Genomic DNA, 15659 nt, shown 5'->3' on the forward strand with positions numbered 1-15659 from the left:
GTTTGATATATTAGCGATTTACCGTATCGCTATCGTGCATTCTAATTCCCGACCATTTTTGCGCCAGTCAGTTTGCGTTAAAGGCTCGCTCCGTTTTTATGTTTCCTAAATCAAATCAACACTATGATCACACATCCTTTCAATTAGTAATTTAAATTTTATATTACGATGTTTTTTCAGTGCGTGTACACGCGTTGGTTAATACAATCTTCTTAGTATATGACGCATTTCCCTTATTTATAAATAAATATAATTCTTAGAATCGTATTTTTGTAATCGCCTGAAAGCGGGCGAAACCGCGTGCTAAAGCGAGTATATCACATAGGTTGGTAGATGATCCCCATGAGTCGGTACCACCATTTCGTGCATACCTGCGGCTAAGCAAAAGAAATTAGAGGACATTAAAGCCTGTTTTATGACATCTCAGTATGATGAGAACAATACATTGCTCTTTCGGTAAATTTTTTATAAAATTTTCTCGGAGTTAGTTCTCCATAGGCCACATACAGGCGGGCGTACGCATAAATAAACTAAACCCTTCTAAATCATACACCAATCTCACAGCTCAGTGCAAAAGGCAAGAAGGATGAAATTTTAACAAATATTTCTCATACCACAAATATGTTATATTTTTTATTAGCAAAACACTGCAGCACTTTCCACCGCATCTTCAAGTGACTACAGTCTACACGTTTTCATTAATGACATTGACTAATAAAGTTAGTTCTGCCCACAATAATGAATAGCGAAATCGATTTACGAACATCGTTGTTGATTGTGTAACAGTTGTTGACAGTCGAGGTCGGCCCGCAACATTAACCAAACATTTAGCCTATTGTCTGTACTTAACGTAAGCATATTTATAGCTCATTATGGCTTTGCAATATAGTATTTTCACTTCCTTCTTCCATAATAGAGGGTTTACATCACTAATGTACGGACTACGCACATTATTTCACCACCTACTTAACGAAAGACTGTGTATTGGTTCAATGGTAAAAGTTTCTTATTATTGAGTTCCGTTTGATCTAATCAATGCTAAATGGTAAAATTTATTAATACTTAAATTGATTGAAAACTATCGAATTCGGAACTATCCGGAAAATCGATTTTATCATGTAAAACTTTAGCTTCATTTTTGACCGAATCTACATGTTCTTAATGGGAAATATCCATCTACTCTGTATGTATGTAAGTTTAGCGCGGTTAAATAAGAATTATTAAACTACTATGAATATTGTTTGATATCTCGCAATGGGGAAATGGCGACAAAGCTTATTTCTGTTGCGATGTAAAAATAAACATTTTAACTTGATTATTAATGTTTTATCTTTTGAAAGCATCCTTTCAAGAACATATTATTATGTCAATTTTCAAAGATCACTGGTTAGTGGTTACTAACAAGCTAGTCCCCAAGGTTAATTTTGAAAGGTGTTTACTGTACAATTATAAATAATGATATAAGATTATTAGCATAAAAATTTATTAGGTTTTTTTTAGGACGATGGTCCTCGAAATAAACATCTCCATTGATAAAAAAAATCCTAACATAAATAATGTACAACTGACGTGTGCGTAAATACGGCGTAAAATACAATTTTAATGTCGGAAAAGCACCAAATATTGCCGCATCCATCCGTGCAGTGACCGCGATGTTGCAAAACCGTATGCTGTCCGTATAAATTTTGTAAATATGTAAGTACATACAAAGCGTGATTCTTGAACGCTCTTATAGGCCACTATATTATAATCAGTTAAATTAATTATATTGAATGGATGTTAAAGACACAAATTTTGTATAGAGTTCATACACTGAATCATAATATTATGTAAATGTATTTCTAAACGTAGCAACGATTAGTATTTGTTGAGTTGATAGCAAATAAAAATGACCGTGCAGGCTGCAAAGTATTCGAAACGCCGCGCCTGGAGAAAATTATAACATAAAAACCGCGATAAAATCCGTAAAATAGTTTTATTTCAACAAATATAAAATTGTTTTTATAAGTGATTGACGTCATAGTTGCCAATAAAGAACTGTTTACGGAACATTCCTCACTCTATTTTTTATAAGTGATTGACGTCATAGTTGCCAATAAAGAACTGTTTACGGAACATTCCTCACTCTATTTTTTGTTTATATTTTTCTTATACGGGCACGCCAAAGTGACCCTACTGCACCTGATAAGCGAAGTGAAGTTGAGATAGAATGTCAACTGACACTGGTGTCCGGCGTGTTTGAACCGGATGTAACCAGGCTAATCCAAGAAACCACACTAACATAGGCAACCATAGCTTCTATAGGCACCGAAGCAGTCATGAAGCTATTATAGGCCCAACTAGCCCCTATTGCTTAGACTTAACGAATGAGACTAAGTACTACTTACTCAAAATCTATGTTCAGTTCATTTTCGTTATAGAATATCTCGCAGCCTAGGCAAATGTCAACCGATAAAAGAATTATTTTTATAAATTATTAGCTTAAGAGATTGCTCTCGATCTTATAAAAACTAGTTTCGAATTGCAATTTTCCATTATACGCGCGAATTTTGTTGTGTTCGTGCATGATGTTTATTATTTTGTGCTGTATTCTGTGTGTTCTATCGACGTATTTGTTATTAAGGAAACGTCCAAATTCAATATGTGACCCCCCATACCTCTCGGGCGCTTTTCCAGTGATTGGACATGTTCAAATGATGGCCATAAGTAGCACAGGTTAGTATCTATCTACATATATCTATATATACTCCGATGTATTACTTAAAGTTGAAGAGTTTGTTTGGTCGCGCTAATCTCAGGAATGACTGGTTCTAATTGAAAAAATATTTTACTGTTGGATAGCCCATTTATGGAAGAAAGCTATAGGCTATATAACATCACGCCAAAACGTTATAATCAATAGGAGCGGAGCATCAATGAAAAATGTTGGAAAACCAGGAAAAAAATATTCCTTTTGAGGAATTCCGTTGCGTGCGCTGCGTAAACAGTTAAAGTTACACAACAATCATGTATGACGAAATTGTTCCTCTTGAAAAGTTCTTAAAGATATATTTTTAAAAGGCCCCCGCCCCATCTGTTTACCTGCCTAAACGCGATAAACTTAAAAACTACCAAACGGATTACGAAAAAATTTGGTATGCAAATAGTTTGAGATCCTGGGAAGGACAAAGGCTACTTTTTATTCCGGGAAAATATACTTATAGCAGGACTTTTATCCTGGAAAACTTTCTCACACGGGCAAAGCTGCGAGCAAAAGCTAGTTTTATTAAAATAGAGAGGGCTACAGCGCGTGAGGGTCACAAAGAGAAATTACTTCTCTGCGGTCGAATTAACAGTCCTCGTAAAGCTATACTCCCCAAGCCTCGCATTAGTCAAAACCGCTGCTAACTAAGAATAATTTATGTCTTGCTGGCCATTGAGGTAGGAATAGGTTGTTTAATATTTTGGTGGCAATCGAACATTCAAGTATTATGAGGAAGTGGTATTTTCATAAAATTGTAGTCAACGGGTGAATAAAATTACAAACTACGTATGAAACTCAAGGTGAACAAAATGCTATAAATAAATTTAAGTAATGATAAGAAGTCTTTTATTTACAAAAATGCAATGAAGGGTTATTTAAATTTGGTATAAGACATCTTATTAAATTATATGACGATTTATTTGTGTTGATTGATCAGGGTTATGGAATGTACTGAAAGATGTGTCACAAGAGTGCCACGAAGTCGAAGGTATTGTGAAGGTGAAAATGGGACCTTTGACTGCTTATTGTAAGTACTTTTTGAATGATCTATTGTTAACTTAATCAAGAGCGTTGTGCATAGGAATCAGTGATATATTTTTATTGGTAATTAAGAAACGTGCTATTAATAATCTGAACATAAATTATGATTGAAATATTGATCTACATGAACTAAATACCGAGAAAAAAACAACAATTCTCAAAATTACATTTCTTCCAGTTCTGACGGATCCAGACGACTGTACCATGGCTTTGAATGCGTGTAATCAAAAACATTACCTGTATTCATTCGCGAAGCCCTGGCTTGGCAGTGGCCTGCTCATTGCACCTGGTAAAGTTATTAAAATATCATTTACCTTTCCACTTATACTTATGTGATATCTCTGCGAAAGGTCGCTGGTAAGAACTGGATGTGGTAGGCCGAAGACATGTAAAATGGTGCATATTGGAGAAGGCTTATGTCGAGCAGTGGACAAAGATATAGACTGATGATGATGTGATATCTTATATCACAATTCTAAATTATGTTGCTACTACATATTATAAACGGAAATGTTTGGATGTTTGTTAGTAATAAACGCAAAAACCGGTGAACGGATTCAAATGAAATATGGCACACACAGAGACCATGTCCTGGAATACAGGGTGGATTTTTGTGATAGAGCAGTAAGTGCAAATACCTCCATCCATCCATCCATCGGAAGTCCATCATTTTTGAAGATATTAGGATCTGTATTCACAGATTTCGGAAAAAATTACAGTGAGCCGGAAAAAGGGGTTATTTATGCAAAAGTTATTTTTTATGCTATTTGTCTTTTTGCTTGTTTAAAAGCGCATTAAAATCGCATTTCCTAATAATGCATGATATTTTTTTATTTCTGACTTTAAATGTATTCAAAGTTATAATGGCGCCATGAAACTTAAAAAAAATTGTTTTTGCATTGCAAATCCGGGTAACTGTACCGTTTCTACCAAATTCTGTAAATGCACATCTTTATGTTTTCAATAATGACAGACAGTCTTCTAAGATAGTTTTCCTGTAGCTTCAGCAGTTAAACTGCCCTTGCTGCTCCATCTCAAAAAACTCTGTATAAGTTTCTATCCCGGTAACTTGCTGCAATAGGAAATTTTGATTTTTTTAATCTGATTTTTTAAATAAATGGCGCTAGCTTGTATATGTGGTGGTTAGGTTACTAATTTTGAATTTGATAAGGTCAATGAATGCCTATCTCAGAGGCCCGTCACTCATATAACACCTTCTTAATCATATAAAATAATAATCTGTGCCATAATTAATTCTTCAATGTATTAATTTACTTTCACGATCTAATCTGTTTGCCTTATGTACCGAGAGCTAAACTCATAATGAAATTTAACATACCTAAAACATCACAAGCCTAAGATTAATATTTCCATATATCTTTTATTTTTAACAACCGACTCTCCAACTTAATCATCTATTAAAGGATATCAAATAATATTTAAATTATTTCAGTCGAGGTATGGAAAGTTCATCGCAAACTGCTGAACCCGATCATAAACCAGCAAGTCGTTAACAAGTTCATCGGGGTGTTCAACAAGCAAGCGAGGAAACTGGCGGCCACTTTCGATGCACAAGTTGGAAAAGGGCGTTTTGACCATGAAAAACTTTTACTTATTTCAAGCTTGGAAACTATATGTCGTAAGCATTTTTATATTGGTGTTTTCATTGATTGATGATTTATTATTTGAAAACAATGCTATGGTGTAAATAAATTACTTCTTAAATGATAATAGCTGTACTTCGCTACATTCAGTGAGTCCATAGTATTGAAAATAATATACCGTGAATTTTTCTAGTTCCTACCTATTAATATTCATATTTTTTTTAGAAACTGCTCTAGGAATCGACGTCTGTGATAAAAGCAAAGATAATGTGGAATATTTGAACGCTATTGATGATCTGTTAATCATCTTCGTAAAGAGATTCTCAAAGCTGTGGCTTCATAGCAAATACATTTTCAACATGACCAGTCTGAAGAGGCAGCAAGATAAGCTGTTGAAGATTATTCACAATATGTCTAATACGGTAAAAAAAAAATATAAAGCTCTGCAAATAAGTAAGAAGCATATAGAAATCGATTCAAATTTAGATAAGAGTGTTTTAAATTGCTTTGATGGTAGCAGGTGAAGGTAGATACACTGCAATAACTATTTTTACCGGCAAGCAGCAGTGTGCACTGTGTTCGGGTTTAAAGGATATTATACCCAGCGTAATTAGACTGAAATTTAACATCTTTTGTCTCCGGATGACGAGCACATTGAAGGGCATGCAATACTTTCTAATTCAAAGTACCGTATTGTTACAATTTTTAGACAGTCGTATTGCTTACCATCAAACAAGCGGTAGGCTCGAATTGCCATTTCACTGCACTTCACAAATAACTCTATGTAAACTAGTATTAAATTTAAAGGAATTAAAACAAATTTCTTAATTCAAGAATTTCGAAGATTACTTAACTTTTAAAAACATTTTATTACGGCATTTTAGGTTTTACAAGCAAATAAAGCAAAATTAGCAGCTGAAAATGCACACGCTACCAATACTGATGAATCGTCAGGTAATTTTAGTAATTAGTTTCAATTAATAATTAAAGCAACAGGGCTGCAAATGCATTGGTAATTTTATTTAACAATATTTTCATATGGCACATACAATAAAACATATAAAAAAACGTAAACATTAAAATTTTTATTCCCGAGGGATAGGCAGAGGTGCAACGAGGGCACCCAGTTTTCACCATGTGTGTTCCCTCCTATAATATTATGGGAGCAAGCCCATCGCCATATCGAGCACAAATTCCAGACTTTAATCTGATATTGATCAAAAAAACCCAATAACACTTTGTCCTACATAATATTCGAACCGATAATACACCTAGGCAGTCATACTTTTATTTCATTTCATTGATATATACTTCGAAACGTCTAATAATTATATTATTATTTTAGATGAATTCAGACCGTTCGTGGACCACATACTGAAATTATCAATGGAAAAAGGATCACTGACTGACGCCGAAATTGTGGATGAATTGAACACTCTGATAATCACGGGCTATGATACGGTAGCTGATACACTTTGCCACACGCTAATGTTACTTGGCTCCTATCCAGAGGTTCAGGAACGAGCGTACAAAGAGTGAGTATATCCAAAGTGATCATTTGCTATTATTACAGGGTTCAAGTATAGTATAGAACCTCCGAGAGATCAACGGCTCAAGTTTTTTAAAGCCTAGTAATTATGAGGGTCGATGAAGTCTTACATAGACCTATTCGCGATAGTAAATTGTTGTTTAACATCTAGGAATTGTGTACAACTTCTGACACTTAAGCCTGTTTCAAAGTTACAAGTACATTTTATTTGACATCATATTAAACAGCTAATGTAGATAGTACTCATTTTATTGCCATTTATTTAAGAGCATAGATTTTATATTATTATTTTTATTTACAGGATACAAGATGTATTTGGGAATGATTTCGATAGAGATGTAGATAAACTGGACTTATCAAAATTAGTATATTTGGAAGCTGTAATAAAAGAATCATTGAGGTATATTCCGACCGTACCGGTAGTCGCTAGATATACCGAAACTGATATTACACTAAGTAAGTATATATATTATCCTTCTGCATTGCAATCTCATATCAATCCGAATGCAAATAATTTTAAAGATTACTCGGAATTCCAAAATCAGGTAATCATATTTTTCAAAAAAATTCCTAACAAGAAGTGAACAACTCAGGACCTGGAAACCACACTAACAGTCTTACTTATAAACTTGTTTTAGCGTTAAGAGCTGATTAAGAATTGGTTAAATAGCTGTCAAAACATCACCGGTCTCCTAGTTTAAACCTTATTAAGAGGCAATATGGCGGGTTTTGACTTTCAGCTGATCGAGTAAATTAGTGTTTTAACTAAGCATAGCTTATCGAAATTTTTATAAGTGAGACTGTAAGTGCGTTACTAAAAACGAACAATGAAAAAAATGTCTTTAATTCGTCAACAAATCCGCAGAGAAATACACAATACCAGCCAATAGCACTTTCTACGTGCTGGTGTGTGGCCTCCACTCGAACTCTGTGTGGGCGTGGATGCAGACAAGTTCAGACCAGAGAGATGGCTCAACCGTGCCACGCTACCGCAGAACCCCAACGCTTTCGGAGTCTTTGGGATTGGCAGACGATCGTGTATTGGTACGTCAAGATTTATTCACAACTGTGATAAAACCAGTAATATATAAAATAGATTTTAGTGTATGACACGACCTTTCAACAATTTTCACAGTGGCTAGAAAACAATGATATGAGAACTTACGGCCTTATTATAAATCATAGAAAATAAACAGTGCTTTAATATATTGCAACTGTCTGCTTAATATTAATAAAAATTACGAGAGATATCCAAATGTTCGCACCCTATTTGTCCTAGTAGACTTCGGATTGACTCGTAATGTAGGAATTGTTCTATTTCAGGTAAAAACTACGCTATGATGTCAATGAAAACTACCATTACTCACATCCTGCGACGATACAAAATTACATCGGACATTAGCAAACTAGTTCTCAAGATGGAAGCTCTGTTGAAGCCAGCATCTGGACAACACATAAGCTTAGAAAGGCGAAAATAAATTATAATTTTATTTTAAATATCCGTTTACATAATTTTCCACAAACTAACTTTAAAACTCCTTGGTGAAAGATTTGTCATGGAAAAGAAACAATTCCTTTACATTTATCATTATGACTCGGACTATGCATAATCAAGTTGTAATGTTGTAAATAAATTTCGTTCTGAGGATTTCGTCACTCTTCAGGGGCATTATTCTCTATCCCGCACGTTATTTTAACCGTGCGTTACAAGCATAACACAACGCATCATGTTTAGGACTATAGAAATTTGGCTTACAGAATACCATTCCACGCACATTTCTCGAAGATAACATGACACGGCCGCGTTACGCGTTTACACTATCATACAGAATAAGGGCCCAGGGCGTCTACTCGCGAAATCGATATTCGATATATCGTGACATTTGTCGTGTCGAAGCCTACTCTGTGACATCGTTTTTAGTATCGTAACGATCATCAAACGAACGAAAGAGATTCGACATTATCGAATTTAAACCTACTCTTAATGGTAACTGTCAGTGACGAAGATTTGCATTTCACATCATCGCATCTGTCATATTTACGATATTTTTATTCTCTTTGTTTACGATAAGCACAATGAGACCTCTTACGCCGTCGTCGGCATTATCGTATTATTAATGTATTTAAGATTGTGGAATTAATAACTGGTAATTGGGTATTTACGATCAGTTCTAATGCAATTGCGAGGATTTTTATTCACCTTAGAAGCCCACGGGGACGGAAATATGGCCCGTCGCAAAAGGAAGCAGCAAATACGAGAACATTTCAATTACATTATTTTTAGATTTAAGTGGTTCTTTGCTATGAATGTAGTACCTTACCCAATTATCATTTATGAAAATAAGAACAACAAACAAATAAAATAACAATAAGATGATATTTTTATTAATATTTTATATATTAAACGAAAAATAAACAAAAACAATTTATACCTATTTTTTAGCATTGATTTGGAACAAACATGGACATAGGAATGGCTTCTATAAACCTATTTCACTTATCATTATAATAATTAAGACATATTATAGCCAATAGTTACCTATCAGTTAACAACAAAATAAACATATTTATTATTATAATAACTTCAAAGAAAAACAAATTATTGACCAACATTAATTTGATATCATTGTTGGGAATAGAAAGAGCACAAATTCAACTAGCTTGTTGGTTTTTTTTTATAATAAATGTACTATTTCTAGTAATGTTTTCTTTATTCCTGACAATCTTAACTCAATATTAGTCAGTAAGTATTTTATTCTTGTTCCATCTTTACAACCGTTGGGTAATGCCACTCCTTTGCGTTGGCAGCATTCTCGTTAGTCGCGGGAGGACCTAAACAAAGAAATAATAACTTTAATTTTTTTAAATTATAAATACACTCTCATACATTTGTGTCATCATCAAAATTCCAGGTATGAGTGACTTAAGTCTAAAGAATAGTTTGTACATTAGCTGGTCCGCACTGCACGGTTCAAACATACTTAATCTAAACAAATAAAATAGATATAATTTGTAAATGTACTTACTCGTTGTATAAACATATTTATCAAATTTTCTCAGAAAGTTTTCTTCTTTTAATTATGGCTTCCTCCGATTACATTTTATCATCAGTGATTTTGCCCATGTCAAGTAATAATAGTATATACAAACAATAAATAAAATTCTTGTAAGTAAATAAAATGTTTTAAACTTTGAATGCTTTGAACTGAGGCTTTGAATTATCGAGCTGTCTATAAATTTATATCACTTATGATGTCTTGTCACAACGACTACATAGAGAATATTTGTTTATTTTTATGAATTTAGCAGTTATCATTCACTCCGAACAACGAAATAAAAACATAAATTTAGTCTTTGGTTATGATAAATGACTGAGCGATAATGAATCCGAACATTTGTTAGAGTAGGGTGTTTGACATACTATCGGAGCAGTATCGTATCGTTTCCTATCGTTTCCGACATATCGTTGTCGATTTTAGGAGTAGACGCCCTGCTTCCTTGCGGTTGCATATCTATAAGGAGTGTATGCACGGCACCATCAAAGCGAAAAATTAATAGACAGTTATACACAAAGCTACAATAAAACATCGTATACTTGTACCATTTTACTTATACAATTTTATATAAATCATAACTGTTACAAAAGTTGTCAATTATGAGTATTTACATTGTGTAAATTAAAACTATAGCAACGACCACAATTTCTTCTTGTAGAAAATTTACGGAATCTGAAATGAAATGTTTGATTTATTTAACAGATCTGTAGATTTAAAAAGCTAATAACTGTTCTCCTTGCATAAATTTCAATATTTAAAGTTATAAGCTTTTCGTAAAAAAACTATATTCTCTGATTGATTTTGTTGCAAGCTTTCTTGTGTTCCGGATTACTCATCATTATGCCACTTATATTTACTCTCTCAGGATAACAGTGCAATATTCTAGTTACTGTTCAGTTTATTATATACTCCTATCGCTTACTAATAGGACTAATGGCTTCTTCGTCTTATTATTTATTAAAGTATAATAAATATAGTTATATTTTCCAATTCAGCAACATTCCTTTTTAACATTACATAATTTTTACAAGACTAACATTACCCATCTAAATATACTGTAGACCTAGTGCAGCAGCATGAGCGAGGACTGCCTCGGCCGCCTGCCTCGTCTCAAGGTGTGACCGTGCCGCCTCTTGCCATTTAGCAGCTGCTGCCCTCGAAGCGCCTTCTAAAGAACTCACGTAACGCACGGCTGCTGCTAGGTTACCGCGGTCAATCCAAAACCTATGACATAATTAGCCTATTCAGAGACCCGTAATCTAGACTATTATAATGAAGCTGAAAATTTGTTTGTTTGAACGCTCTAATATCAAGAACTACTGGTTCGAATTAAAAACTTTTTTTAGTGTTGGGTTGCCGAGGAGAGCTACAGAAAACTCTTTCACACGAGCAAAAGCTGGTCAAATAATAAATGCGATATTCTGTTCGTGTATTACGCTTCCACCAGGTAAACCATTAAACGGATTTATTTTAATACTTTTGTGACTACTATTTTTGTGTGTAAGGTTAAACAGATTGTCAACTGACGGGAGATGATTACTCGCCGGTCGACACAATTATGTCGGCCTGGTTGAATTTTATACGGAGCAAACTGGAACCCCAAGATAGGATAATATGGGCTATTTTATTTTGATAGATCAAAACAAAAACTATAATTAAATAGGTGCAAATATTACCTAGCCCGTTGTAATAAATCAAAGGTATCTAAATCTTTAGGTGGGACTTCAGGAATTTTATCGTACTCTTGTTGCGGAATTCCTGGTATCTGAAAAGTTACAAATAAAAATCCAGTGAAGCTCACGATTTATTTGTATAACTTTTATACGGCAACATTTGATGACTCTGGCGAGATTAAGTCGTCGCGCAGACGTTATCAAATTGTTACCGAGAAATATTAGTAACTAGACAGTACAGTAACATGAAACTAAAAGCTGCTTTAGCAACTCTCAATACCTTCATAAAAAGCAGAGCCGACTGTAGCCAGGAAAGCATATAGACTGGCAAAGTTCCACCTTCTTGCTCTACCAACGCCACCTTCAATGCGGTCCTCTCCATCTGACATCACATAAAACTTTACTACAGTTAGGTGACCAATCATTAAGCAGCATTATACCGCGGTTCTATTACGCAAGTAGCCTGCATGTAGCTGAACTTGCATGCAACATGACTTTTAAAAAAAACGCTATATGATGTCATATCTGCAAAATGTATTCACAAGGAAATTGCGGCTTTAGTTCAATCCGTCAGCTTACCACATGATACTTTTGCCGTAATACACTCTCCGGCACCACTCCTTTCTCTCTAACTGAATCTGGTATGGCCTTCAGCACGCTCAGTACGAGTTTATCATCATCACCTAAGCAGGGTAATATATGACGAGCATTATGTAACAAACTTTATTTTTGAGTTATTTTGGCATATATTAAAAACTAAAATGATTGTAAACTATAACAATTAAGGACTTAATATTAATATGTATATTAGTTATAGCATCGTATTAGTGTTAACTGTAATTGATGTTATAATTTCGTCTAACAAATAATTATTACCAGATGCCTTTTCTATAGCCTTTAGTTCTTTATCCACTTTAACGTACTGTTCTCCCTTCTTTGTAGCGGCCAAGAGAGCGGCTCCTGCAGTCCACAACTCTTGCGATCTTTTCGTCTCACGCTCGGCCTTTAGACGGGCTGGAAAAATATCCACCTTTACTCTATTTATTTGCATAACAATATAAAGGTAACAATATGATTTTTATAGCCTTCTAACTACTTATATTTTTAAGGCAGAAAGCGAGGAAACAAACAAGCTAATTATCTGAACGAATATAATCACCGCGTGCAAGGTAACATCATATATTTTTATTAAACAAAACAAACATCATGTAATAAATTTTATATTTTTTAACGTAAAAATTGGAAACTCATTTTCGATTTATGTTACTGGTCAATAGTAACGCGTCACAAAATACCGTTCAATTTATCCTCGACTACTTTCAACTTCGTTGCCGTCTCGGCCAATTGATTCGCAAACTGTTTCTTCTCAGATGCCACTTTCTCCTCTACCAATTTGTTCAGTTTCTCTGTCGCCTGTATGAATGCAAATCGCATTGTATTTAAGGAAAATGTTTTTTATATTTGGTATCAATTGTCTGGTTTCTATTTGTGAAAGTGTTAAATTAAAAAAAATATCTAAGCCTGTTTAAGTAATAATCTTCGTGAGTGATAAAAGATTCACTAAAGAAATCTTGCATTAAATTTATTAATACGTATATACATAGCATTAACTTCAGTATTAAGTACCTATAGATAAACAATTTGAATATAATATTAATAATGAAATTTAAAAAAATCACCTCTTTCTCTTTCTGCTGCATTCTTATTTGTAAAGTTTCTTCATGTCTCTCAGTTTGTTTCTTCATCGCGTCTTTTAACATCTTTTCGTTAGCACAGCGTTGATCATCATACTAAAAATAATCTGGGTTATACCATTCGGAATATACTTTACGATGGTGAAAATAAAAGAATTTGTCGAAGAATGCAGGGTAATTAAATGAATTTATAGTATCAGTAAATGGACATACGGTCTACAACTCTTATTAAACACAAACTACATCTTACTAGCAGACAAGAGTAGAGAAACTAAGACCCTTAACCAAAATAAACATTTTATTCAAGTACCCGTTTCTTAAATTCCTTATCCATGTCTAGTAGTCTTTTTTTAACAGATGCATCAATGACTGCTTCTCTGGCTTTGTTGATATTATCGCCTTGCGGCAAAGCTGGCAAAATATATTATATTTATTATATGGTGACCTGGAAAACTAGCTACACTACAATAAATTGTTATTTTCGCTGGACCATGCCTAGGGCGGATTTTGAGCTGAATAAGATAGTATTATTCGGTACAATGCCATCAGACTAATACACTATACTTCATGTACCGGCCTAAATTGATTTTCAAGAATAATTACGATCGCTAAATATCTTACTTTCTAATCCTCTATTAATACGGTCGGTCATGCCAGCTACTGCTTCGCCCAAATCCCTTTTCAACAATTGAATCTGTTACAAATAAAAATAAAGTGGAAAAAAATACATTCACAGTATAATTAAGACAGATAATGCGGCAGATCGAAATAAATACCATTATAAAGACAACATACATATCTGAAAGCATGATAGAGTAGTAAATCCGGGTCGCCTGGTAGTGACGGCTTCTTCTGATCGTACTTTAGACCAGGAAATAAACTTTGATTTTCCTCTACGTATTTACCCATGAATTCTCCAACCTAGAAAAAAATAGAAAGATAAAAGAATAAGACTCATTCGCTATATCTCTACCTACAGATCTACAGGGATCATACCCAAAACGCCTTTCTACATTCTAATACAAAACAAAAATATGTATGGAAGTGATATGGCCTAGCGATAATTCTGTATCTCAATCTTTTACTTTTTTGTTTTCTATTGACGTTAACAATTGTAGAGACGTCTTAACTACGGCCCCAAATGTAAGCTAATACGTAAAGGTAGCAGTGGGGAAGGGTCCATATAACTCGATTTCTACCGGCTTCCCTTTATATAGGATTTATGTAGATTTTAATTATCCTTAGAAGTATTTGCAGACTGCAATAATGAATATTAACTTATATGTTATGTCAGGTCCGTTTTGGAAAATTTCACTTTCGCCACTGATAGCTAAGTAGGAAGAGTTTATTAAAAATGATCCTTAAATGAGGTGTTGACTATAGTCAACTATTTTTTTTTCTATTTTCTTATAAGAAACTTCATCTAACATAATCAAAATCAATAATCGTACATAGAGTTACACTACCTTCTGCCATTGTCTATCCATGACTATAGATTTGTCGTGTTCCCACTCATACTCTGATTTCATAGACGTGATCCTATTTTGGTAGTCTTTAATCATACATTTGGTGTTATCTATTTCGTCTTTGGGCGCATCGACGCCACATGAGAAATATCGGGTTAATTCATCTAAAACAGTTTAGGTAAGCATGTATATAAATTTAGTTCCAGACACATTAGGTATAATTTCAGTCGCACTGGGCACTGGCCTACTGTACTATTGATTAGGCCACCACGCTGGCCTAGTACGGATTGACAGACTTCACATATCCTCAAAATTCTTATATATAGAGCTTCTCAAGTATGCAGGTTTCCTCGCGATGTTTTTCTTCATCATTAAAGCAAGTGATAATTCTCAAAGAATACACACATAACTTTAGAAAAGTTAGAGATACGTGCACTTGGGTTTCCAACCTACGGACATTCGTCAAGGCAGTCCGTTCCACTCCCAACTAGGCTATTGCCGCTTAGACAGATTAATTAAGGTTGAATTGGACAAAATAATAATTTTTTATAGCAAAAAAAAATTATTGTATGTTACTTATACTTTGCAAAGAAAACCAATATAGGCTAATAATACTACGAACCCAGTTGTGTCTTGGCACAAGCAGCTTTTTTCAAATAATCTTTGACTTGTTCTCCGCGCTTGCCCATGGCTGTATGAAGATCGTCCAGATTAGACAGAGAGAAATCTAGCATCATCTCTTCTACAAGCTGAAATAAAAGCCTATATAAAAAATTTTAGGAAGCGGTCTCGCTTAATATTGTAGGGATCTCTTGCTTATTCTGCAATACATA

General features: G+C 34.2%; 1 protein-coding gene and 2 pseudogenes across 1 annotated transcript; 1 reads left to right on the forward strand and 2 right to left on the reverse strand.

Moving 5' to 3' along the window:
- LOC119189647 overlaps nt 1–8714 on the reverse strand; it is a 12861-nt pseudogene extending 4147 nt beyond the window's left edge.
- LOC115454523 lies at nt 2536–9758 on the forward strand (annotated as a pseudogene).
- Nucleotides 9759–10551: 793 nt separating this feature from the next.
- Nucleotides 10552–15571, reverse strand: LOC119189701 (MICOS complex subunit Mic60-like). The gene is made up of 13 exons (XM_037440146.1): nt 15449–15571; nt 14827–14990; nt 14156–14281; nt 13982–14054; nt 13671–13771; nt 13346–13456; nt 12962–13079; nt 12543–12680; nt 12246–12349; nt 11947–12048; nt 11670–11758; nt 11036–11217; nt 10552–10665 (listed from the first exon to the last, which is right to left on the reverse strand). Exons 1-12 carry the CDS (start codon nt 15561–15563, stop codon nt 11040–11042), a joined length of 1419 nt encoding a protein of 472 aa, XP_037296043.1. The 5' UTR covers nt 15564–15571; the 3' UTR covers nt 10552–10665; nt 11036–11039.
- Nucleotides 15572–15659: the final 88 nt, after the last annotated feature.

Source organism: Manduca sexta, chromosome 18, assembly GCF_014839805.1.
Source record: "Manduca sexta isolate Smith_Timp_Sample1 chromosome 18, JHU_Msex_v1.0, whole genome shotgun sequence".
NCBI classification, from domain to species: domain Eukaryota; kingdom Metazoa; phylum Arthropoda; class Insecta; order Lepidoptera; family Sphingidae; genus Manduca; species Manduca sexta.